The sequence below is a fragment of the Xenopus laevis genome, chromosome 5S, assembly GCF_017654675.1.
Source record: "Xenopus laevis strain J_2021 chromosome 5S, Xenopus_laevis_v10.1, whole genome shotgun sequence".
NCBI classification, from domain to species: Eukaryota; Metazoa; Chordata; class Amphibia; order Anura; family Pipidae; genus Xenopus; species Xenopus laevis.
In genome coordinates, this window is record NC_054380.1 from 12,120,262 (window position 1) to 12,146,059 (window position 25,798).

At 43.4% G+C, this 25,798-nt stretch overlaps 1 protein-coding gene across 2 annotated transcripts; it reads left to right on the top strand.

Moving 5' to 3' along the window:
* The first annotated feature begins 232 nt into the window (after window positions 1–232).
* Window positions 233–17,981, top strand: acbd3.S (acyl-CoA binding domain containing 3 S homeolog). 2 transcript variants are annotated; one of them, XM_041564232.1, is made up of 9 exons: window positions 233–600; window positions 4,082–4,223; window positions 4,320–4,460; window positions 6,799–6,957; window positions 10,313–10,487; window positions 12,203–12,404; window positions 14,016–14,300; window positions 14,665–14,765; window positions 15,596–17,981. In XM_041564232.1, exons 1-9 carry the CDS (start codon window positions 366–368, stop codon window positions 15,842–15,844), a joined length of 1,689 nt encoding a protein of 562 aa, XP_041420166.1. In that variant the 5' UTR covers window positions 233–365; the 3' UTR covers window positions 15,845–17,981. The 2 variants fall into 2 exon arrangements, with proteins under 2 accessions (XP_041420166.1, XP_018120430.1); XM_018264941.2 differs by lacking the exon at window positions 14,665–14,765 and having other exon boundaries at window positions 237–600.
* Window positions 17,982–25,798: the final 7,817 nt, after the last annotated feature.

Sequence of the window (25,798 nt, forward strand, 5' to 3'; positions counted from 1 at the left end):
TCATATCTAGATGGGGAGGGGGTGCCTGAGATATGTAGGAAAAATAGTAACCACAAATACACATTCTCCCTCCAGTTTCCCCCCTAATGGCACATACTATTAATGAACCAGCCCCCACCGACGGCTGCCGATCATACTGATACTGAGTAGCTCCGGAGACTATCCGCCAATCTACAATGAATCATCATTGGATACATAAGTCCCGCCCCTACGCGCGCGCCTCTCACACTGGACGCGTTTAGGCCAATGGTGGAACGCGCGCTCGCTCACCCCCTCCCCCTGGCGGAGGCGACGTGCGCGGCCCCGCGTGCCCGAGCTGGTGGAGCCGGAAGTCGGGACGTGGCCGGCGCTGTGAGGGCAGTAGGATGGCGGTGGTGAGCGGCGCAGAGCGGCTAGAGGTGTCCATAGACGGCTTGACCCTGAGTCCCGACTCGGAAGAACTGAGCCGTCCCGGGGTTGGGGATGTCAGTCTCGCGGAGCAAGAGGACGACTTGAGCCAGGAGCTGCGGGCACAGACAGAGGCGGCGGCCCTAAGTATGGAGCAGCGCTGGGGCTTTAGCCTGGAGGAAATTTATGGCCTCGCCCTCAGGTTCTTTAAAGGTAATGTCCCTATTGACCAGGTGTCCTGTCTAATCTCTGCCCCCTGTTTATATCAGTTCCGCTTCCATTGATTCCCCCCTCTACCCTCAGCCTGGTATTGTCTCCCCCTCAGCCTGGCATTGACTCCCCCTCTTCCCTCAGCCTGGTATTGACTCCCCCTGGCACCCTCAGCCTGGCATTGACTCCCCCTCTACCCTCAGCCTGGTATTGACTCCCCCTGGCACCCTCAGCCTGGCATTGACTCCCCCTCTTCCCTCAGCCTGGCATTGACTCCCCCTCTTCCCTCAGCCTGGCATTGACTCCCCCTCTACCCTCAGCCTGGTATTGACTCCCCCTGGCACCCTCAGCCTTGCATTGACTCCCCCTGGCACCCTCAGCTTGGCATTGACTCCCCCTGGCACCCTCAGCTTGGCATTGACTCCCCCTGGCACCCTCAGCCTGGCATTGACTCCCCCTGGCACCCTCAGCCTGGCATTGACTACCCCTCTACCCTCAGCCTGGCATTGACTCCCCCTCTACCCTCAGCCTGGTATTGACTCCCCCTGGCACCCTCAGCCTTGCATTGACTCCCCCTGGCACCCTCAGCTTGGCATTGACTCCCCCTGGCACCCTCAGCCTGGCATTGACTCCCCCTGGCACCCTCAGCCTGGCATTGACTACCCCTGGCACCCTCAGCCTGGTATTGACTCCCCTCTATCCTCAGCCTGGCATTGACTCCCCCCTGGAGTCTGTCAGACTGGCTCAGATTAATCAGTGAAACCAATGGCCTCAGAATTAGGGGATCTCTTCCACTCTCACAATGTATCCCATGTTACTCCTGCACTCAGAGGATTATTACTGCTGTTAGTCTGCTAGTGGCACAGGGTATCAGCGAAGGCTTTTTTGTATTTCCTTCCCTTTTGTGGATCGCTGGCATGTGCCACCCAGGTGTTGGCCACTGGGACTAATTGTTCCACAGCAGTTGTGGTACGTTGCCTTTCTCTGGGGCAGGCGCAGTGTATTGTAAATTCATCGTCTCACGTAAGTTCAGCCACTTCCCCCTCACTCCTGTTTGCATTTCCTCTCCTCCCTGTCAAAGTGCCAGATTTGCATTAACAGATCCTTTCCATTCAATGCTTCTCTCCATTAAGAAGCACTGGCACTCAGCAACAAGAACAGACAACATTAAATAAAAGTGTAATAATTAAATATAATGGAGGAGATCACCTATAAATAAACTCTTGGTATGTTTTTGCATAGACTTTATTGATTGGTCATTTCAGGCTTGAGAAAGAAAATGCTATCAGGGTCACTGACCCTAGCAACCAAACGGAATGACTGTAAGGCTTTCATTTTGGTATTATTGGTTTTTTTTTTTTTGAAAGATTCGGGCCGAATACCAAACCAAAACCTAATTTGCATATGCAAATTAGGGGTGGGAAGGGGAAACATTTTTTACTTCCTTGTTTTGTGACAAAAAGTCACATGATTTGCCTCCCCGTCCCTAATTTACATATGCAAATTAGGATTTGGTTCGGCCATGCAGAAGGATTCGGCCGAATCCTGCTGAAAAAGGCCGAATCCCAAACCGATTCCTGGATTTGGTATCCCTAGTATGAATTCCCCCTGTTATTCATCTGCCACTCTGACTTCCCAACTGCAGTGTGGTTAAAATAGTATTTGAGCCCTAGCAACTAAATGTTTATATGTATACAGTTATACATTATAATTACATTATTCTAGCTATCTATATAACAGAGCATTCTATCTCAGTGGCTGCACAGATCCTATCTGATCCCCATTGTAAGCAACAGTCCTGTCCTGCTTTATGGCAGCTGAGATTCTAGCTATCTGTATAACAGAGCATTCTGTCCCAGTGGCTGCACAGATCCTATCTGATCCCCATTGTAAGCAGCAGTCCTGTCCTGCTTTATGGCAGCTGAGATTCTAGCTATCTGTATAACAGAGCATTCTGTCCCAGTGGCTGCACAGATCCTATCTGATCCCCATTGTAAGCAGCAGTCCTGTCCTGCTTTATGGCAGCTGAGATTCTAGCTATCTGTATAACAGAACATTCTGTCCCAGTGGCTGCACAGATCCTATCTGATCCCCATTGTATGCAGCAGTCCTGTCCTGCTTTATGGCAGCTGAGATTCTAGCTATCTGTATAACAGAACATTCTGTCCCAGTGGCTGCACAGATCCTATCTGAACCCCATTGTAAGCAGCAGTCCTGTCCTGCTTTATGGCTGAGATTCTAGCTATCTGTATAACAGAGCATTCTGTCCCAGTGACTACACACATCTGATCCCCATTGTATGCAGCAGTCCTGTCCTGCTTTATGGCGGAGATTCTAGCTATCTGTATAACAAAGCATTCTGTCCCATTGTAAGCAGTAGTCCTGCCCTACTTTATGGCTGAGGCAGGCAGAAGCATCTCCTAAAATCAGTATATAAACACACATAGACACAATCACACCTGACACTCATCCTACAGTGTTGTAGTAGAAACTATATTTAGTGTTTCTGATATTTGTTTTTAGGCTTTATCACAATACATGGGTGTCTAGAGGCCTAAGGGTGCTAATTAGCAGTGCAAGTCACCTCATTAGAATTTCGGCTGGGGAAATCCGTCGTTTGGAGAAATTGCTGCAAGTTTAAAGGGATACTGTCATGGGAAAACATGTTTTTTTTTCCAGAAAGCATCAGTTAATAGTGCTGCTCCAGCAGAATTCTGCACTGAAACCCATTTCTCAAAAGAGCAAACTGATTTTTTTATATTTAATTTTGAAATCTGACATGGGGCTAGACATATTGTCTGTTTCCCAGCTGCCCCTAGTCATGTGACTTGTGCTCTGAAAAACTTTAGTCACTCTTTACTGCTGTACTGCAAGTTGGAGTGATATCACCCCTCCCTTTCCCCCCCAGCAGCCAAACAACAGAACAATGGGAAGGTAACCAGTTAACAGCTCCCTAACACAAGATAACAGCTCCCTGGGAGATCTAAAAACAACACTCAATAGTAAAAGCCAAGTCCCCCTGAGACTGATTCAGTTACATTAAGTAGGAGAAATAACAGCCTGCCTGAAAGTCGTTCCATCCTATAGTGCAGGCACAAGTCACATGACTGGGAAACTGACAATATGTCTAGCCCCATGTCAGATTTCAAAATTGAATATAAAAAAATCTGTTTGCTCTTTTGAGAATTGGATTTCAGTGCAGAGTTCTGCTGGAGCAGCACTATTAACTGATGTGTTTTGGAAAAAACATGTTTTCCCGTGACCGTATTCCTTTAAAATTCCTGTATAATGAGCACCTTCTCATCTGTAAACCTAAGACAAAAACAGCAATAAGGGTAAGGGGTAGCTCTTTATAGAAAGGAATATTTTATGTTGATTCATTCAGCATAATGACCTGCATGTGATTGTCCTTCTGTGAGTCAGATCAGTGTCCATTTCAGTCATTTAACACTGATTTTCCCACAATTATCTGTTCTTTATGCAGAGAAGGAAGGGAAGGCTTTTAACCCCACATATGAAGAGAAGCTGAGGCTGGTGGCGCTGCACAAACAGGTCCTCCTGGGTCCGTATAACCCGGACACTTGTCCCGAAATTGGATTCTTTGACGTACTGGGAAATGACCGAAGGTAAAGCCAAAGAGCAGAGATAACTGACGTAGCTTGTTTAGCCAATCTTCATACTCCTGACTTCATAGTTCTGCTGTGTCTCTCTGCTCCCTGCAGGAAAGAATGGGCTGCTCTGGGCAACATGGACAGACAGGAGGCCATGACAGAATTTGTGTCGCTGCTCAATAGATGCTGTCAACTTTTCTCCACCTACGTCACATCCCACAAGATCGAGCGGGAGGAGCAGGAGAGGAGGAGGTAACCTGTAACAGGCTCTGTGATTGGCTGCTTCTTTACCTTTCCACATCAAAAACCTCAGGGACCAGCAGGTTTACCCCCTGTAACTGGCTCTGTGATTGGCTGATTCTTTACCTTTTCACATCAAAACCCTCAGGGACCAGCAGGTTTACCTCCTGTAACGGGCTCTGTGATTGGCTGATTCTTTACCATTCCACATCAAAAACCTCAGGGACCAGCAGGTTTACCCTCTGTGATTGGCTGATTCTTTACCTTTTCACATCAAAAACTTTAGGGACCAGCAGGTTTACCTCCTGTAACAGGCTCTGTGATTGGCTGATTCTTTAACTTTCCACATCAAAAACCTCAGGGACCAGCAGGTTTACCCTCTGTAACAGGCTCTGTGATTGGCTGATTCTTTACCTTTCCACATCAAAAACCTCAGGGACCAGCAGGTTTACCCCCTGTAACAGGCTCTGTGATTGGCTGATTCTTTACCTTTCCACAAACCTGCAGGACCAGCAGGTTTACCCCCTGTAACAGGCTCTGTGATTGGCTGATTCTTTACCTTTCCACATCAGAAACCTTGCGAGACCAGCAGGTTTACCCGCAGGACCAGCAGGCTTACCCGCAGGACCAGCAGGTTTACCCACGAGACCAGCAGGTTTACCCGCGGGTTGGGCATGTTCGGGCTGGCTCCTGCACAAAATCTTTGGGTCACTTGCACTGCCTACCAGCACCTAAATTTATAGACTCGTGACCTCCCCCGTCCCTTTTGTGATGTCACTGTTGAGCAGGTGCAGGTCTATAAATAGAGGGGGAACAGGGGGCGAGTTAGGGTCGGATGCGGGTTGGGAATTTCTCGACCTGCACACCACTAATCAGAAACCCCTCAAAAATCGAAATGTTAATATAGAGTTTAATATACAGTCTCCAGTGTGGGAGAGGTAGTCAGGCTGGGCTTTTCCATTACACACACCATTTTTTTTAAAAGGAGGATTAAAGGTTAAAATCTTGGGGATGCCGATATGTTGAGCAAACCACAGTGAGGTAAATCTGGAGAATTATTTTATTTATTTAGAAGTAGAACTGAAGGCATTAGTTGTGTAACTGAACCCCTTGCTCAGCGCAAATTCATGTTGGGGGAATTATTGAGCGACTTCTCATTAGTGCTTAACCTAATTCATACTGCTGCTTCCTGTAACTGGAATATTCCTATTCCCTTTGCTCCTGTTCTCCTTACATCTAAATCATTGAAACTTTACAAATGGCAATGTCATCACTTATACCCACAAAGAAGTTGGAATTTATGGTTATTGACAGGGGCAGCCATATTGACTGTATACGAATATAGCTTATGTTATGCACAGAACATTTCAGTGCTTGTCCCAAGGAAGAGAGGGGCTTAATGTGTGTGGCGCTGCATATACCCAGTATATATACCCCCAGTAGAGTGCACTACCCCTTAGAATAACAGGAGGGAGTCTGAGTGGGAGGTATTATATGGCTCCCACTCATCTCTGGGTCTAAATACTAGGCATGCAACAAATCCACTATTTTGGATTCGCCCGAATCCTTCATGACAGATTCAGCCTAGTACTGAACCGAATCCGAACCCTAATTTGCATATGCAAATCAATGAGGGGGAGGGAAAAAGAGAGCTGCGCATGAGGGTAAAAAATGTTTTTACTTCCGTGTTTTGTGACGATAAGTCACATGATTTTAAGGATTCGTTTTGGCCAGGGACAAGGATTCATCCGATCCAGAATCCTGCTGAAAAGAACCAAATCCTGGATTCAGTGCATCCCTACTAAATACTAATTTAAAAAGCTGTGTTTTACTGTAGCCTTTGCTCCTGCAGTAAATGCACAGACTTCATTTACCTGTAGTCGCTGCTTCCAGCTAACACAGTAGCATCAGAAAATGAAAGGGTAAGTAAAATATAATGTGCTGTATAACTGCGGTTTGCTTTCGAAACACTGCTATAATGTTTACAAACAAGCTGCTGTGTAGCCTTGGGGCAGCCAATGGAGTTGAAATAGGACTAAATGACATTGGTTACATAGCAAATAACAAATAATCTCTGTAACATATAATGGGTTTAGTTCTTACACAGAAATCGAAACCCTTTGTATTCAACAGAGTTTACACTACACAAGTAATTACACATCCCCTGCCTGAGTAATTAGCTGCTCAATTACCCAATTCCCTGAAAGCGACAAGGCTGATAATATATGGGGCAGGGTTGTTTTGTATATCAAAATTGTTTCCTGAGGGATTGAGGGTGTTTCAGTAGAAATACATAGAGGGGGATACACGGCATAGAGGTGCCATCTGATTAAAGCTGCCTTTACAACAGGAGGGAGGAGGAGGAGCACCGGAGGAAAATGGAAGAGGAGCGAGAGCGCTTGCAGAGAGAGGAGGAAAGGCGAAGGAAAGAAGAGGAGGAAAGACTGAGGCGCGAGGAAGAGGAAAGGTTACGGGCTGAAGATGAACGATTCCGTATGGAGCAGCAGAAGTAAATATTTCCATTATGTGTTTTAACGTTTAGGCCCATGTAACAGTTCTACAGTGCAGTCCCAGCAGGGTTATGCACAAACATAGGTATAACAACCAATCAGCTGTCACTTTATTGGCCAAGAGCAGTTACAATAGATTCTTTATGTGTTCCAGACACCCAACAGCAGATCACTCATTACTGCAGTTCCACTGCCCTTACAGTTAAGATCCAGTTCCTATGCTGGTGGTGAAATCCCCTTTACACACTTTCAGATCATTGTTTCCTTCCCATGATGTAGTTTCTCAGCTGCTAGTGAGCCACAGGTTGTAGCTCAAACAGATATAATGATGTCTTTCAGTGACCTCACACTGTTTTGTTGGGTGGAGCAGACTAAAGGGAAACTTGAGACTGCCCAATGGATAAAAATAGCTAAGAACACAGTATTTACATACAAAGAGACAGTAGCAAGATGCTGGAACTCAAACGAAGCAGCCGCTACACTAAACAGAAAGCTGCGCTGCCGGGGGCTTTGTTTAGCAAAGTGTATTCTTTTTTTTAATTAATGGTATTTTAGTGATGGGATGCCATGTTTGTACCGCTAGCCTTAGGGACACATGGGTAATTTCCAGGCACTTTAGTATTGGCAGGTAAAGCAGCCATGGTACAAAGTGCCAGTGTCCTTATCCTTAAAGGGATACTGTCATAGGAAAAAAATGTTTTATTCAAAACGCATCAGTTAATAGTGCTGCTCCAGCAGAATTCTGCACTGAAATCCATTTCCCAAAAGAGCAAACAGATTTTTTTTTTTTGTATTTAATTTTGAAATTGGACATGGTGCTAGACCTATTGTCAGTTTCCCAGCTGCCCCCAGTTATGTGACTTGTGCTCTGATAAACTTCAATCACTCTTTACTGCTGTACTGCAAGTTGTAGTGATATCTCCCCCTCCCTCCCCCCCAGCAGCCAAACAACGAACAATGGGAAGGTAACCAGATAGCAGCTAGAGAAGAGATGGGCAGCACTCCAGGATAGGATAAAAAAGCCTTTAATCACATACAGCAGGGCAGCATAGCAACGTTTCGAGCCTCGCACGGCTCTTTGTCAAGCTAGCATATCATTATACAAAGTCTCCTTTATATACACCAACATCACAGCACCCTCTAGGGGCTGCATCTAAGTATCAAAATTGTAACACAATGTTTCACTTATCTGACAATACGTCAATTAGTAGTCCCATTTCAGTCAAAGACACACAATGTATCCTCAGATAAACTGTAGAAAAAGGAGAACATTAAAACCAGATTAAAAGAAATAATATAAATTATCTAAAAACAGGAGATAGATCATATTCCAGATTAAGTCCATTCGGTGCTAGGGTATCTAATTTCCTGATCCACCATGCCTCTTTATATAGCAATTTTTTGACCCTGTCACCTCCCCTTCTCGACTTCGGGACAGCATCCAAGATCTGAAATTTTAATTGTGATATCGTATGTCCCAATTCTATAAAGTGTTTGGCGACCGGCTGATCCACTCTTTTACATTTTATAGTTGATTTGTGTTCTCTGATCCTATCTCTGGCCATGCGTGAGGTTTGACCCACATAAGCTAAGCCACATGGGCACTTTATCGCATAAACCACAAATGTGGTAGTACAGGAATAATGGCCAGAGATAGGAATAGGGATACCACTTCTAGGGTGGTGAATCACCTCTCCCTTTTGTATATTGCTACAGCAATTGCATGAGCAACAGGCAAATGTGCCCTTCTTAACCGGACGTAATACCGTCTGTCTACTCTCTTTCCCTGAGCCCAAATCTGCCTTCACCAACATGGAGCCTATAGTACGGGCCCTTTTATAAGACATAACAGGTGGATTCTGGAAAGCAGGGACGCCCCCCAGATTAGTTTTTAAAATACCCCAATGTTTTCTAATAATTTTCCCTATATTATCACTCAACGTGTTATAAGTTGAAATAAATGGTATTCTGGCATGATTTTCTCTCTCTCTTTTTCTTAAGAGCTGTTCCCTATCAACATTCTCGACTTCCCCTCTTTGTCCATCCACCACCATCCTAGGATAATGTCTAGAAAGAAATTTCTCAGACATTTCATCCATCCTTACTTTTGACAGTTTCTCGTCTGAGACTATCCGTTTCACTCGTGTGAACTGTGACTTAGGAAGTGATTTTTTGATCTGTGGTGGATGGAAAGAAGAGAAATGAAGCAGAGTATTCTTATCTGTTTCTTTGGTGAATAAATCAGTATGGAGTATGTTATCACACATGTATACTCTGGTATCAAGAAAAGCAATCTCCTGTGAATTTACATGGACAGTAAACTTGATATGTGAGCATGCTGAGTTAATTTCCCTATGGAATTGTTCTAGGGACAAACGTGGCCCCTCCCATATTATGAATACATCATCTATATAGCGTAGCCATTTTATACAATGTTTTTTGAAAAGTTGATTCGTATAGATGAATTTTTCTTCAAATTTACCCATAAATATATTCGCATATGAAGGAGCCACGTTTGATCCCATGGCCGTCCCTTTCAATTGCAAAAAGAATTCGTCTCTGAACAAAAAGTAATTCCATCTTAATACCATTTCCAGGCAACTTAAGGTGAATCTCTTTTGGGCTCCATCAAGGGTCTCATCTTGTTCCAAACAGATGTGCACCGCCTCCACACCCCCATCATGTGGGATGGAGGTGTAGAGGCTTTCCACATCCATTGTGGCTAGCCACACTTCCCTTTCAGGTAAAGAAATAGATGCCACCAGATAGCAGCTCCCTAACACAAGCTAACAGCTGCCTGGTAGATCTATGAACAACACTCAATAGAAAAATCCAGGTCCCACTGAGACACATTCAGTTACATTGAGTAGGAGAAACAACAGCCTGCCAGAAAGCAGTTCCATCCTAAAGTGCTGGCTCTTTCTGAAATCACATGACCAGGCAAAATGACCTGAGATGCACCTACACACCAATATTACAACTAAAAAATACACTTGCTGGTTCAGGAATGAAATATATTGTAGAGTGAATTTTTTGTAAACAGTGTAATTTAGAAATAAAAACGACATCATAAAAATCATGACAGAATCCCTTTAATGAAAGAGAACCATAGCTGCGCTAATATGAAATCCATGGGGCAGTCTGTAGCTATAGACTTTTATGTATTGCCTGATTGTAAAAGACAGTCTTGTTGAGTCTGGTTAGTGTTACTCCTGTTGGGGAGTCCTACATTACTGGGGATGCCGTAGAGTCTTACAAGGTATTTGTGGTACTGTTTTTGTTCTGCCGGTGCCTCCAGAGAGCAATAAACAGAAGTAAGTTAGAAAACTCCCTATTGGCTTGTTGTCCCTACAGGCAGCAGATTATGGCAGCGCTGAACTCACAGACAGCAGTGCAGTTCCAACAGTATGCGGCCCAGCAGTACCCTGGCAACTTTGAGCAGCAACAGATCCTTATCCGTCAGCTCCAGGAGCAGCATTACCAGCAGTACATGCAACAACTCTATCAAGTGCAACTTGCTCAGCAGCAGGTACAGTTCTACAGCATGAGTGTCATTACACAGGCTCCTTGTTAAGGGTGCAGGCTCTGTAACTTATACAGGTTCAGTCCCACAGTCACAAGTGCACTCACTGTGACTAATATTAGCCAGGCCCCTCGTGTGTGTGTGTTATACAGGTCTAATCGCAAAGCCATGAGTGTGCACTCACTGTAATAACCAAGCTTGGTCCCCTGTGTACATCATTTGCAAGGTGTCAAATGTTAGTGCTAGAGAGAGAGTGTACACTCAGTATCACTAGTATCAACCAAGTTGTGAACCTTTTGTGAGTTCCCAGTGTGTAATACATGAATAATTCTAGAACCTGAGCGTGCACTCGCTTTCACCAGTGAATACAAAACTCCAAGCCCTGACAGCCCCCTGATTGGTTGACTACATGCTCTGAAATATTTGCTATACTAGTCAGAACTAAAGGAATGGCTGCAATCTGAGCATCCACTCACTGTCATTTGTACATAAAAGCCCAGCTATGAACATTCACTCGCTGTGACTAAATGTTTAGAGCCTGGTCTTGTATGTGTCACGGTGATTGATACATTCAATCCCCATAATTTTTATGAATTCACAACTGTTCTAGAGACTAAGTACACATAAACAGTGGCTAGCATTGACCCTAAGTATGTACAGAACAGTCTTTACTAGCCATACTGAGTGTGCACTTAGGCTTTAGAACATTTCCAGTGCTGGGTACAGTGAGTGCCCTTTAGGCCCTAGAATAGGTTCTTTGCCACATTTATATCCCCTCAAAGTGACTGGTACATGAATTATTAACCAATGATATAAATGCATTCTTTATGGGATTAAAATAATGTCTGTATATCTTATAGCCCACTTTATTATTACAAGATATTACCTGCTATATTGTTACAAGAGATCTGTTCTTATTGGTGGGTATACTATATTAGAGTCCTACGCAGAACCAATTTGTTAAACCCAACCCGGACACGCAACCTGCATACTTACCTGCTTGGACCCCCAACCGACCCGCAAGTACCTTATGTGCAACCCGATGCGCGGCCCGCTCACCATCAAGAAACAGGAAGTGCTGTCATTATAAACCAGAAGTTACATCATTAGAAGTAAGCGTGATCAGAAAAAAAAGGACTAAAACAGGAACTGCCATCGTTTTAAACCGGAAGTGACATCATTAGAAGTAGGCGTGATCAGAAAAAAAAGGAGTAAAACTCGCTATTGATAAGACACCCGACCAGCGACCGGGGAACCGCTGACCCACATCTATACCAGTTCCCGAAAACTTCTACCTGCAACCCGCAGTGTAGAGTCCTGCAGCGGGTCAGGTACCCGCGGGTTACCTGCAAAAACCTGCGGTACCCTGCGAGTTGCAAGTTACGGGAGCCTGTATAGACGTAGGTCGACGGTTCTCCAGCTTTGAGGGTCAGGTCGTGGGTCTTCTCAATAGTGAATTTTACTCCTTTTTTTCTGATCACGCCTACTTCTAATGGTCACTTCCAGTTTACGACAGCACTTCCTGTATCTTGATGGTCAGCGGATTCGGGTTGCAGATAAGGTACTTGCGGGTCCAAGCGGGTAGGTAAGCGGGTCAGGTTCAGGTTTAACAAATTGGCTCCGCGCAGGACTCTACTACAGGGTACCACAGGTTTTTGCGGGTAACCCCCGGGTACCCGACCCGCTGCAGGACTCTATACTATATTCCATTTATCTGATAGGCTGCAATACAGAAGCAACAGGAGGCAGCAGTAGCCGGATCATGCTCTCCATTGAACTCCCCCTCGAAGATGCTCTCTGTAAGCTCAACAGCCTCTGGCGATACCCCTTCAGTTAATGGCCAGAGTCACTGTCACATAGACAGCAATGACACAGAACTGGAGTCTGACCCCTTAGAAGGTCTTCTGGAGAATGGGCCAAAAGGTGAGCCAAATGATGTGCTTTTGTCTGATTAAGCATGTCTGCAATACAGTCAGGTCCTGATCTGTAAGAACGAGACAAATAAATGTCTATATAGAAGTTTTGTATCAATAGGGATGTGAAACCTGACGCTTGAACCAAAGAAGTAGAAACCTCTATCCATGCTTTAAAGAGGACCTGTCATATTGTCAATTTCCCAGCTGCCCCAAGTCATGTGACTTGTGCTCTGATAAACTTTAATCACTCTTTACTGCTGTACTGCAAGTTAGAGTGATATCACCCCCTCCCTTTTTCCCCCCAGCAGCCAAACAAAAGAACAATGGGAAGGTAACCAGATAGCAGCTCCCTAACACAAGATAACAGCTGCCTGGTAGATCTAAGAACAGCACTCAATAGTAAAAACCCATGTCCCACTGAGACACATTCAGTTACATTGAGAAGGAAAAACAGCAGCCTGCCAGAAAGCATTTCTCTCCTAAAGTACAGGCACAAGTCACATGACTTGGGGCAGCTGGGAAATTGACAAAATGTCTAGCCCCATGTCAGAATTCAAAATTGAATATAAAAAAAATCTGTTTGCTCTTTTGAGAAATGGATTTCAGTGTAGAATTCTGCTGGAGCAGCACTATTAACTGATGCGTTTTGATAAAAAAATTTTTTCCCATGACAGAATCCCTTTAAGTACTGTTCACAGATGCAATCCCATTGTTCTAAATAGAGTATTAGATATTGGGCCCTCTGCTCTACTAAATATTCAAAGTCACTGAGGAGGTCTGTGACCATATAAAGGCACAAGGTTGCAGGCTGAGTTATACAGGGAACTCTGAGTATCACTCATGTATTATAAGGGATAATGTACCCCCTACTGTAAATGATAAGGATATTAGAAGTCACTGAGGGGTTGTTCTGTGACCATATAAAGGCACAAGACTGCAGGCTGAGTTATACAGGGAACTCTGAGTATCACTCATGTATTATAAGGGATAATGTAGCCCCTACTGTAAATGATAAGGATATTAGAAGTCACTGAGGGGTTGTTCTGTGACCATATAAAGGCACAAGGTTGCAGGCTGAGTTATACAGGGAACTCTGAGTATCACTCATGTATTATAAGGGATAATGTACCCCCTACTGTAAATGATAAGGATATCAGAAGTCACTGAGGGGTTCTGTGACCATATAAAGGCACAAGGCTGCAGGCTGAGTTATACAGGGAACTCTGAGTATCACTCATGTATTATAAGGGATAATGTATCCCCTACTTTAAATTATAAGGATATCAGAAGTCACCAAGAAGTTCTGTGACCATATAAAGGCACATGGCTGCAGGTTTACAGATCTCAGAGTTCCTTGGTGACTTCTGATAACTTTATATTTTAACAAGTGTGATCACTTAGTGCAGTTTATAAGGAAACGTGTTACTGGTTGGGTCTTGTAATGGATGATAGCAATATTATGGTACAGTAAATGCATAGAATGTACTCAGATTTATGATTATGGGGGTTATGATGTTTATGTGCAGTTATTTCTGTGAATTATATATATCTGTGCTTGGGCTTCCTGTATTGTCTGCAACTTTAAATGCATTTTTGAAATAATGTTCCTCCTCTGCAGAGTCCTCGCCAGTAGTAGCCGCACCCTCCATGTGGACACGCCCTCAGATCAAGGACTTCAAAGAGAAAATCCGTCAGGACGCCGACTCGGTGATAACAGTGGGGCGCGGGGAGGTGGTGACAGTCAGAGTCCCCACCCACGAGGAAGGTTCCTATCTCTTCTGGGAGTTTGCTACAGATAATTATGACATTGGTTTCGGGGTTTATTTTGAATGGACAGACTCTACGAATACGGCAGTCAGTGTGCACGTCAGTGAGTCCAGCGAGGATGAGGAGGAAGATGAAGGTAATAATGTGACTTCACTTTACTTTCTACTAGGGATTTGGCCAAATCTTTCGGCCGAATACCAAATCATGCAAATTAGGGGAGGGAAAGGAAAACTGTGGAAAAAATATTTTACTTCGTTTTGTGACAAAAAGTCACTTGATTTCCCTTCCCATCGCTAATTTACATATGCAAATTAGGATTTAGTTCAGTCAGGCACAAGGATAGGCCAAATGTATGTGTAACTTTATATGTAAAGCGCTGTTATGGTGCCGCAGTACTGCACAGTGCCCAAAAGTACAATTTATATAAAAGTATACACGGGGGAGACAAATCACATAATATATACAGAATCATATCAGGACAAATATGTGCTATGTGGTAGGATACACAGTGGGAAGGCGGTCCCTGCCCCGTAGAGCTTACAGTCTAAGTGTATGGGAGCCCAACATACAGGAACAAATTGGAGAAGAAAAAGTGCACAAGGTAAGACATAGTCAGTAGGTATAGGACTAGGCTAATGTTCTAGTGATCCAAAAGGTAGGCTCTTAGTTTTTTCTTGAGGAGATTGAGAGAGGGTTCCTTACAGAGGAATTCAGGGATGGAATTCCAGAGGGAAGGAGCAACAAGATAGAAGGTTTTGACGAGAGGTGGCAGTGGTTGTGGATGGTGTGAAGAGAAGGGGCTCTGAGGGGAGAGGAGAAGATAACCAGGAATATACAGTGAGACAAGAGAAGAAATGTAGTGAGGAGCAGAGAAGTGATGGCTCTGAATGTTAGTAGAAAGGTTTTATATACTGTCCTTTGCTTAACATTAACAGGCAGCCACACTAGGGATTTTAGTTGGGGTTGAGCAGGTTCCCTTTTAGGACAAAGCAGAAGGATCCTGGTAACAGAGTTTAAGGTTTATTGGAGGGGAGAGAGATGGGAGACAGGAGAGCGGTTAGTAGTAGACTATAATAGTCTAAATGGGATAAGATAAGGGCATGGGTTAGTGTTTTGGCTGTTGTTAGTGAAAGAAACAGGCGTATCTTGGCAATACTGCAGAGGAAGAAACATCAGGTTTTGGCAGTATTATTAATATGATTAGAGAAGGAGAGGGACTGGTCAAATATGACCCCTCCCTAAGCAGCAAATCCAAATCTTGCTATAAAAGCCAAAATACTGGCCGAATCCCAAACTGAATCCTGGATTTGGCGCATCCCTACTTTCTACACCAATAATGATATATAAAATGAATGTGCCTTTCAGATTGGTAATAACCTGTGGGTCTGTCCTGTTCTACTATATTGTTAATCACTGGTTTTTTACTTACAGAAAAGACAAACGGCGAAGAAAAGGCCAAAAAGGAAGGCAACAAGCCTCAGCTGGATGAGATTGTGCCCGTGTACAGAAGGGATTGTCACGAAGAAGTTTACGCAGGGAGCCACCAGTACCCGGGCAGAGGGGTTTATCTGCTCAAATTCGACAATTCCTACTCCTTGTGGAGGGCCAAGTCTGTGTACTACAGAGTGTACTATACTAGATAAGGGGTGGCTGCTGTGCTGTGGATCTGGACCTTTTTAATCAGTGTTGTCTCTCCTTCTGGCAGCCCCCTGGTGTGATGTCATTAGCCCAACACCAAGCCTGCTTGCCACCGTTTAACTATAAGGAGTAACTGGTGTTCAGGCTGTAAACACGGCACTATCCCAGCTTTCTGTATGGTAAGAAGCCTAAGGGTTCCATGTTGTTTAGCAAATTGTGATTAAACCTCCCCAATATCCACAACCAATCGTAAAGGTCAGGCTCAGCTTCCTGCTCAATCTGCTCCCCCCCAGCTAACATGGTATCATCCAAGTGGCCAGGGATCCTGCTTCTTAAAGGGCCGCTGCACTTTACACCAGCAGTAATGGGCATTAGACACTGGAAACACCAGACTCACGTGTTTATCTCCCATATTGGTGCCAAGCAGATAAAAGAGGGCGATGTTGCTGCATATGTCATTGGTGTTGAAATCAAATGTCCCTGCCAGGAGAAGATCTGTATGGAAGTTGGGAATGCTCTGAAGATCTTGCAGCTAAAGAAGCCTGTTGTTGTAAGCAGATACCACCCAGCAGTGTGGGGCACAGCTGAACTAGAACTTCTTTTCACAGCCTTCTGGCAGTTTTAGTCTGGCAGTTGCCTTTCAAGAGTCACCCAGCTTTGCAGCTGTCACACACATAAAGGTCGAACATCAGAATCCGGGATTCGCCATTGGACTTTCAATCACACTGCAGTTTGGCTCTCAATGATGGGACCCTGAGTTCACTACACACATTGCAGTGTGGCCCTGTTTATTTAGGAATAGCCATTCCCATGCCAAAATTCGCCCTTCCCCCACCCCTGGTACTGGCTAGAGATAACTGGCAACATCAAGTTATGGCATCAGCTGGCAGTTGCTGGGTTGTGCAGAGAGTAATATAGAGAGACATGTTATAAGAAGATGTGAAAATGATATCATTTGGGAAAAATCATTTAGTTGGTGAATGTATTTTTGATAGAGGCCGATAGGACTGATTTAAATGACTGGAGCCTTTGCAGCGTTGCCTTTCAGCAAGGATTTGTAGCCGTCAGGCATCTCTACTGAGATCTTTCCCTTTCATGCTCCACCTAGTGGCCCAATGCAGAAGTTACTAGTAAATATTTCATTTTTATTTGTTATGGGTTGGGTCGTGATCGGAGGCAGTGTCGGACTGGCCCACTGGGATACCAGGAAAACTCCCGACGGGCCCAGGTGTCAGTGGCCCTCATGCTGCTAAATGTGTGGCCTATTTCGTGGTCATTCCCTATTTCTATGAGAACAAAGTGGCTAAATATTTGGAAACATAGATTATAGTATTAGTTTGTAAAGAAAAGAGACCATGAGAATAGAGGTTGACTGAGGAGAGGAAGAAAATAGTACTGAGGGTGGGCCCCTGGTCTAAAAACTTTTGGTGGGCCCTGGTCAAAGGTTTTTGGGTGGCCCCTGGTGTCCCAGTCCGACACTGATCAGAGGAAGCCAAAGTGACTGTATAGGCTATTGGTGTTATTAATGATGGGGGAGAATAATGGAAAAACGTGCCAGTTATTTATAATAAACACACGCAATCACCATGGCAATGAATGTAGGGCTGCACCGAATCCGCTGTTTTGGATTTGCCCGTACCACCGAATCCTTCGTGAAAGATTTATCTGAGTCTTTGCATATGCAAATTAGGGGTGGGAAAAATGTTTTACTTTCCTTCCCGCCACCAATTTGCATATGCAAATTAGAGTTCGCCGACGCCTGGATTCAGTGCATCCCTAGAAGAAAGTTGTCTGATTGGCTGATTTATGTTGCACTTGTCCACTTTCTTTTCTCTCTGTGATTTTCCCTTAATCCCCCCTTAGCCGGCAGTGTTGGTTACACCCGTCCTCTCCATTTGCTTCTTTACCAGACAGGCCGAGAGCGCAGGCCTCATGGGTGTCACATGGACTGAATAAATCCGACCTTTATGTTGTTACACAATAAATATATATATATATGAACCCCTGCTGGTTGCAACACAGTGTGCGCCACTCACCCAAGGGGGGATGTAGAAAAGTAGCAGTTTCTTAAAGGTTTTCAATATCTCGATCTGCTCGATGCATGGATTTGTACATATATATATATATAAATGTTCTCTTTATTTGGTTTTTTTGCTTGGGAAATAAATGTTTGAGCAGAGATCGACCAATAACAGCTCCCTGGGTTGCACTACAGCTGTCTGCATGTTACGAGTTGCAGTTGAAGTATTGGTGGTATATTTATCAAAGAGTGAAGTCGGGGTCGGACTGGCCCGGCGGGACACCGGGAAAAAACCAGGTGGGACCCGCTGGGCCAGACCCCCTCTCCTGATCTCCTGGCCCTACAAAAAACAAAACAATTTGTGGCACCGTGCAGCGATGTCCGCAGCTCCTTTTGCGCATGTGCGGCGTCGCAATATGGGGTCCAGAGGGGGCCCCAGACCCTCCAGTCCGACCCTGAGTGAAGTTAGAGATTGTCAAAATCCTCTAGAGTGAAATTCCTCCACTCTCCATTCATTTCTATGGGAATTTGAAAGGCGTATTTATCAAAGGATGCTTTTCAGCCATTGATAAAACCTCTTTTAAAAATCCCATCGAAATGAATGAAAAGTGGCAGAATTTCACTCTAGAGGATTGTGACGATCTATAACTTCACTCTTTGATAAATATACCCCCTTGGACTGCAAGTTCGACATTCAGGGGCAGATTTAACAAGGGTCGAATTTTGAAGTGCAAAAAACTTCGAAATTCGACCATTGAATTGGGTAGTTTGACATTCGAAGCCGAAGGATTTTTAAGATCGTCCGATTTTACCAAAAATCCTTTGATTTCTCAAAACTTGCCCAAACACTCAAGATAGGTTCTAGGAGGTCCCCCATAGGCTAAACAGCAATTCGGCAGGTTTAAGTTGGTGAAGTGTCAAAGTCGAACTTTTTTAAAGAGACCGTACTTCGATTTTCGAAGTCGAATTTTTTCACTACGAAACAAAGTCGAATTTGGCCTATCCGATGGTCGAAGTATCCAAAAATTACTTGGAAATTCGAAGTTTTTGAAATTCTAAAATTCACTTCGACCCTTAGTAAATGTGCCCCTCAGTCTCGGTTGTATCCATGTCAGGCTTTTCAATTCGCAGCCAGCAGCTCCGCTGCTTTAAGCGCGGTCTTGACCTGTCGAGGAGCGTCCTACTATTCAGACAAAAAACGCTACTTGTATAAACGCATTAGAACAGGGCGGAGCTACAAAGAATAATTTCAATACGTCACTAAGGAGAAAGCACTTTTAGGGCGGAGATACACGGGAACATTTGGGGAGATTTAGTTGCCCGGTGACTAATCGCCTGTTCTTCGGGCGACTAATCTCCCTTAAAAGCCTTCCTGCTGACTAGAATGTAATCGAGTAATTCGTCTTCCGAAGTTGCCTGACGAGAAAACTTCAGGCGACTTCGGAAAACCGCTGGTGCCATCCCACCAGTGACTTACATTCTAGCCGGCGGGAAGGCAGTTTGGGGAGATTAGTCGCCCGAAGAAGAGGCGATTTGTTGCCGGGCGACTAATCTCCACGTCTGACTCTGCCCTTACATGTCGGAATGTTTGTAACGCAGGCCCACGTCCCTTGTGTTCATCATCGGCTTCACTTCTCGTCCTTGTTCGTGTGACTTCTCTCATTGCCTTCAAGCTGTCGGGTGACGCAGCACAAGTGCGATTGAATCTCAGAATAATATAATGGTAACGAAATGTCCGATTTCTTCTTTTTCGTTTCTGTTTGATGTGTGTGTTTGTGGTGTCGCCGAGGGGCGGCCGCGTCTCACATTGTACATTGTTCAGTTCTTACAGAGATTTCCTTTGTTCTTATTAAAACAAATTTCTCTCCTTTTATCAAATCATTTCCACGTGTCGTTGGTCTGTCTGTGCATTTAGTTGATAAGGGAAACTCAATACTTGGTGGCATTTGTTGACCGTTCCATGCCAAGCAGCTGTCTGTCAGAAATACACTGATGTTTTGGGTTGCAGGTTTAACAGTTTGGTCAATCGGTGAGAAAATGCCTGAAAACCTTCATTCTGCTGGAACACAACTGTAAGGAAATGCAAAACCTCAACAAAAGATGATTATACAGAAATATTGCCCTTCTGAGCACTTTTGCAATTTACACATTTGTTTTTCTAGTTTTCCACATACTAGCAGTTTTTACACTGCTAATATAATGCCTCCCCCCTCCGATGGATGAAAATGAAGTTCCTGAGAAAAGGAAAGTCTTGTGATAAGACATGAACCGTATTTGGTTTAGCCGAATCCAAGCCTTTCTTCCTCAGGATTCTGATTTAGCTGAATCCAAGTCACTGCCCTAATTAGGGATGCACCAAATCCACTATTTTGGGATTCCACCGAATCCCGAATCTTTCATGAAGGATTTGGCCAAACCACAAACCCTAATTTGCATATGCTACCATCATGGTTTAAAGTGGAACTAAAGCTTAAAGGCAAAACAACAAAATCCAATATTTACTTTCTTTAATGAAAAAGAAACCTATCTCCAATATACTTTAATTAGAAAATGTGTACAGTTTTTATAAGAAACCTGACTGTATGCAGTGAAATTCTCCCTTCATTTACTGCTGTGGATAGGAATTGTCAGACGGTCCCTAACTGCTGAGCAAGGAAACAATCATACTAATGAACAGCAGGGGGAGCCCCCGCCTTACTTCCCAGCCATGCAGAACTCAAGCAGCTTTGTTTGTTTCCCTGTAGATCAGTCGGTGACTGTGTAGAAATTTGTATTGGATTTTATTTTTGCCTTTACATCCCCTTTACTGTTTCCAACTCCAGCTGCAGGGACAAAGATCATGGAGCCAGATTTAAACAGATAAACTGGGATTCTATTTGGAGGATTATTTTGCCACAGCCACTGGTTCTGCAGAGTTGGAGAAAGTTTGTATTAAACAAAACAAAAACTATAAAATCCACATTAGATTACATGACAACACAGGACCCAGTGCAGTCTGTATATTCTGATTATTAATCAGTCTTGCTGTATCAGCTTCTGGCAGATATTATATGACTTGTGCTGTTTTGATTTATTTATGACGATCCCTAACAATTAGGCTAGAAATGTTGTACATTATGTTTTGTACTTCTGTACCAGCCCAAGGCAGCCACAGCCCTTAAGCAGTAAAGATCTGTGTCTCCAAAGATGCCCCAGTAGCTCCACAGCTGTGTCACTTACCTGCTCTTAGGGGCCCACTCATCATATATGATATACTGTATATACAATACAAGGCTGATTAATATGAATTCATATTCACCTTAGATGGCAGCCTAGAAACCAGTACAGTCTGCATCAGAATTTATTCTTAATTAGCCTCTACGACAGATGAAACTCCCATTCTGCTTGATGATTTCCCATAACCCCTAAGTTTAGCTTCTGACAAAATCCAAGATTCAGATCTCCTTTCGCAACTTTGAAGGCCTTGATCGAATACTACTATATACATGCTGAACCTTTAGGCTGATTCAGTACATATAATATGGCAGTTGTAGTCATATTCATTTTTAGGGTTTAGTTCTCCTTTAATCCTACATACAGTTCTGATGTCCAGCAATATTGGATGGAGGAGAAAGTTGGAAGATTTATGCCCTATTTAAGTTACAAGCCAAGCCTTCCACAGCTTACAAATAAGGGATGCCGTTGTTCTGGACAACCTTTCAGCAATGTTGTACACTGAGCTGTTTTATCAAGACGAAAACAGTTTTAAGTGATACTGTCATGGGAAAAAATATTTTTTTCAAAATGAATCAGTTAATAGTGCTGCTCCAGTAGAATTCTGCACTGAAATCCATTTCTCAAAAGAGCAAACAGACTTTTTTATATTCAATTTTGAAATCTGACATGGGGCTAGACATATTGTCAATTTCCCAGCTGCCCCAAGTCATGTGACTTGTGCTCTGATAAACTTCAATCACTCTTTACTGCTGTACTGCAAGTTGGAGTGATATCACCCCCCTCCCTTTTCCCCCCCAGCAGCCAAACAAAAGAACAATGGGAAGGTAACAAGATAACAGCTCCCTAACACAAGATAACAGCTGCCTGGTAGATCTAAGAACAGCAGTCAATAGTAAAAACCCATGTCCCACTGAGACACATTCAGTTACAATGAGAAGGAAAAACAGCAGCCTGCCAGAAAGCATTTCTCTCCTAAAGTGCAGGCACAAGTCACATGACTGGGGCAGCTGGGAAATTGACAATATGTCTAGCCCCATGTCAGATTTCAAAATTGAATATAAAAAAATCTGTTTGCTCTTTTGAGAAATGGATTTCAGTGCAGAATTCTGCTGGAGTAGCACTATTAACTGATGTGTTTTGAAAAAAACATGTTCTCCGATGACAGGATCCCTTTAAAAACAAAGGAATCTAACGCATTGGATATGAACTTACTGGATAGAAACCTCCTGGAAAGGAACACAGTGATGGCGCAACTATTTTTTCACCCATTGGAATCTATAGGCATCTTTTTTCGCAGTGAAAAATTTACCTCATCACTAAGGGGCCCATTTACTAAGGGTCGGAGTGAATTTGAAGTGAATTTTTGAATTTCAAAGTAATTTTTGGGTACTTCGACCATCGAATAGGCCAAAATTCGATTCAAATTGAAAAAAACTTTGAATATTCGACCATTCAAAAACCGAAGTACTTAAAAAACTTCGACACTTCGCCACCTTAAACCTGCCGAATTGCTATGTTAGCATATGGGGACCTCCTAGAACCTATAGCCAGTATTTGGCTACGTTTTTAGAAGGTTTTTTTTTTTTGAAAATCGTTCGATCGATCGATTAAAACAATTTGAATTTGATCGAAAATGACTAGATTCACTTAAAAAAAAAAAACTTTGACTATCAAATTTATACAATTCGATGGTTGAATTCCGAAGTTTTACCACTTTAAAATTCGACCCTCCGTAAATGTGCCCCTAAGCGTATTGGATAGGGATGGGCGAATGACCCGTTACGTTTCGCCAAAAATTTTTTTGACGCGCGTCTTTTTATTTTGACGCACAACGCCATAAAAGTCTATGGGCCTCATTTTTTCGGCGAAACAAGGTGAAAAAATTTGCCCCATCCCTAGTATTGGATATAAACCTACTGGATAGCAATGTAGCGGATACAATTCTACTGGATAGGAAGGTAGTGGATCGAATTCTACTGAATAGGAACCTACTGGTTTGGAATGTAGTGGATAAGATTCTACTGGAAAGGAAGTTAGTGGATAAAATTCTACTGGATAGGAATGTGGTGGATAGAATTCTACTGGATAGGAAGGTAGTGGATAAAATGCTACGGGATAAGAAGGTAGTGGATAGTATTCTAATGGGTAGGAAGGTATTGAAAAGAATTCTACTGGATAGGAAAGTAGTGGATCACATTTTACTGGATGGGAAGATAGTGAATAGTATTCTACAGGATAGGAAGGTAGTGGACCGATTACTACTGGATAGCAAGGTATTGAATAGAATTCTACTGGATAGGAAGGTAGTGGATCGAATTCTACTGGATAGGAAGGTATTGAATATAGTTTTACTGGATAGGAAGGTAGTGAATAGAATTCTACTGGTTAGGAAAGTAGTGGATTGAATCCTACTGGATAGAATTGCACTGGATAGGAAGGTAGTGGATAAAATTCTATCCACTACCTTCCTATACAGTGCAATTCAAGGCAATGAATATAATTCTACTGGATAGAAATGTAGTGGATAGCATTGCCCTAGATAGGAATGTAGTGGATAGGAAGGTAGTGGATCGAATTCTACTGAATAGGAAGGTAGTGGATTGAATTCTACTGGATAGGAAACTAGTGGATAGAATTGCACTGGATAGAATTGCCCTAGATAGGAATGTAGTGGATATAATTCTACTGGATAGAAATGTAGTGGATAGAATTCTACTGGATAGGAATGAAGTGGATAGAATTCTACTGGATAGGAAGGTAGTGGATCGAATTCTACTGGATAGGAAAGTAGTGGATAGAATTGCACTGGACAGAATTGCCCTAGATAGGAATGTAGTGGATAGGAACCTACTGGATAGGAATGTAGTGGATATAATTCTAATGGATAGGAAGCTATTGGATCGAATTCTACTGGATAGGAAAGTAGTGGATAGAATTGCACTGGATAGAATTGCCCTAGATAGGAATGTAGTGGATATAATTCTACTGGATAGAAATGTAGTGGATAGAATTCTACTGGATAGGAATGAAGTGTTTAGAATTCAACTGGATAGGAATGAAGTGGATAGAATTCTACTGGACAGGAATGTAGCGGATAGAAATGTAGTGGATAGGAATGTAGCAGACAGCAACAAACATTTTACTTACAACACTGAGCAATGGTTGACCCCAAAGAACTCAATAGTTTGAGCCACCTAAGATTGTTGCAGAACCATGAAGAACATTAAGGCTTTCCTCAATAACTTGGGCCTATCTACAGAGGTGTTCAGAATAATAACAGTCTGACATCACTGTTTTTGGTAGAAATTATATTTTTACATGGCAAATAATTTACTAGTAGGTGTAGTAGAGTAATAGAAACCCAACATTCCCATTGTTGAAAAAGACGTGCTGAAGATCTTATGATTTGCCAAAAAACACATTATGCGGACTGATGAAAGAAAACAAGATTGTTCTTTTTGGGTCTAGGGGCCACAGTTTGTCAGACGACCCCCAAACACTGAATTCAAGTCACAGTACAGAGAGAAGCCGGTGGCACAAGTATCATGATATGGGGATGTTTCTCATACTTTCTCATACTAGTATGTACATTTTTGTACCAATAAAAATACATTTTTTAACTGCTTTTTGTCCCTGTGGATTCCTCTGAGTGCCGGATAGCCCTGTTTTTTCTGTACAAACTATAAACCAGTGATGTACTGGCCTGTTCATAGGGTCCTCCTGAAAGCCCCCCAGACTGCTATCTGTATGATTGGGCAGGTCTTTAAAAAACCCCATCAGACAGGCTGCAGCCATATTTACGCAGCCCTCTCTCAACAGGTCTCTCAATATAATCCAATCATTGGTGGAATGATAGGAACATGGTGATTTGGCCAAGCAAGTTGATGGTCACATTAGGCTTAAATCTGTTTGTGTGGTCAAATGAACTGATCTTGATTGAAGTACTGATTCTACGTTACAACAAGAGACTGCAGTCACTAAAGATGACACAAATAATGTTTTTAGGTTTGAGATAAATATTTACCTTGTGACCTGTTTAGGTTCCCCAGATTTTATTAACCTGACCACTTCTTCTAACAAATAAGAGAACATTCAATAACCCCCAACTCACACCTCTTGGATCAATTGACCTGTCTTTGTCTTCTCCCTTTGCAGTCACACTGATAGACCTCTGGAGGCCCTCCTCTCCAAGCATCTAGAAGCAGAAGGTTCTCTCTTCCTGCAGAATGGATATTTCTATAGCAACAAGAGAGGAGGTGGATATGAAAGTGGCAGAAAGAGCCAGAACTCGCCCATAACCCCGAGAGCATAATTTGTTTTCTAGAGTCTGAACAGTGGGGTAACTATAGAGGAAGCAGACCCCGTAGTTACAAGGGGCCCGTGGAAAAGGGGGTCTTCTTCCTCTATAGCCAACAAGAACCCACCCCCCATACCAAGCCGCTCTATTACCTGCAGTGGGGAAGCAGACTGCATTTGCATAGGGCAGATAGTGGGCGGAGTCCAGGTGGGAAGTGGGAGGGAGGATGGGGATTGGTGTGCGCTGGGCCCCTCTGAAGATTTTTTTGCAGGGGGGCCTGCGTACTCTAGTTACTTCACTGAGTCTGAAAGAACAATTCAGTTCAATTAGGCCAATGATGTGTGTGTGTATATAAATAAGAGATGTGCTCTCACACAATCTAACATAATTGGCCTTTTCACTCCTACGCTACTATTGTTGCCTGCATGAACTGACAGTTTGTATGGTGTCCATACATGGAGCA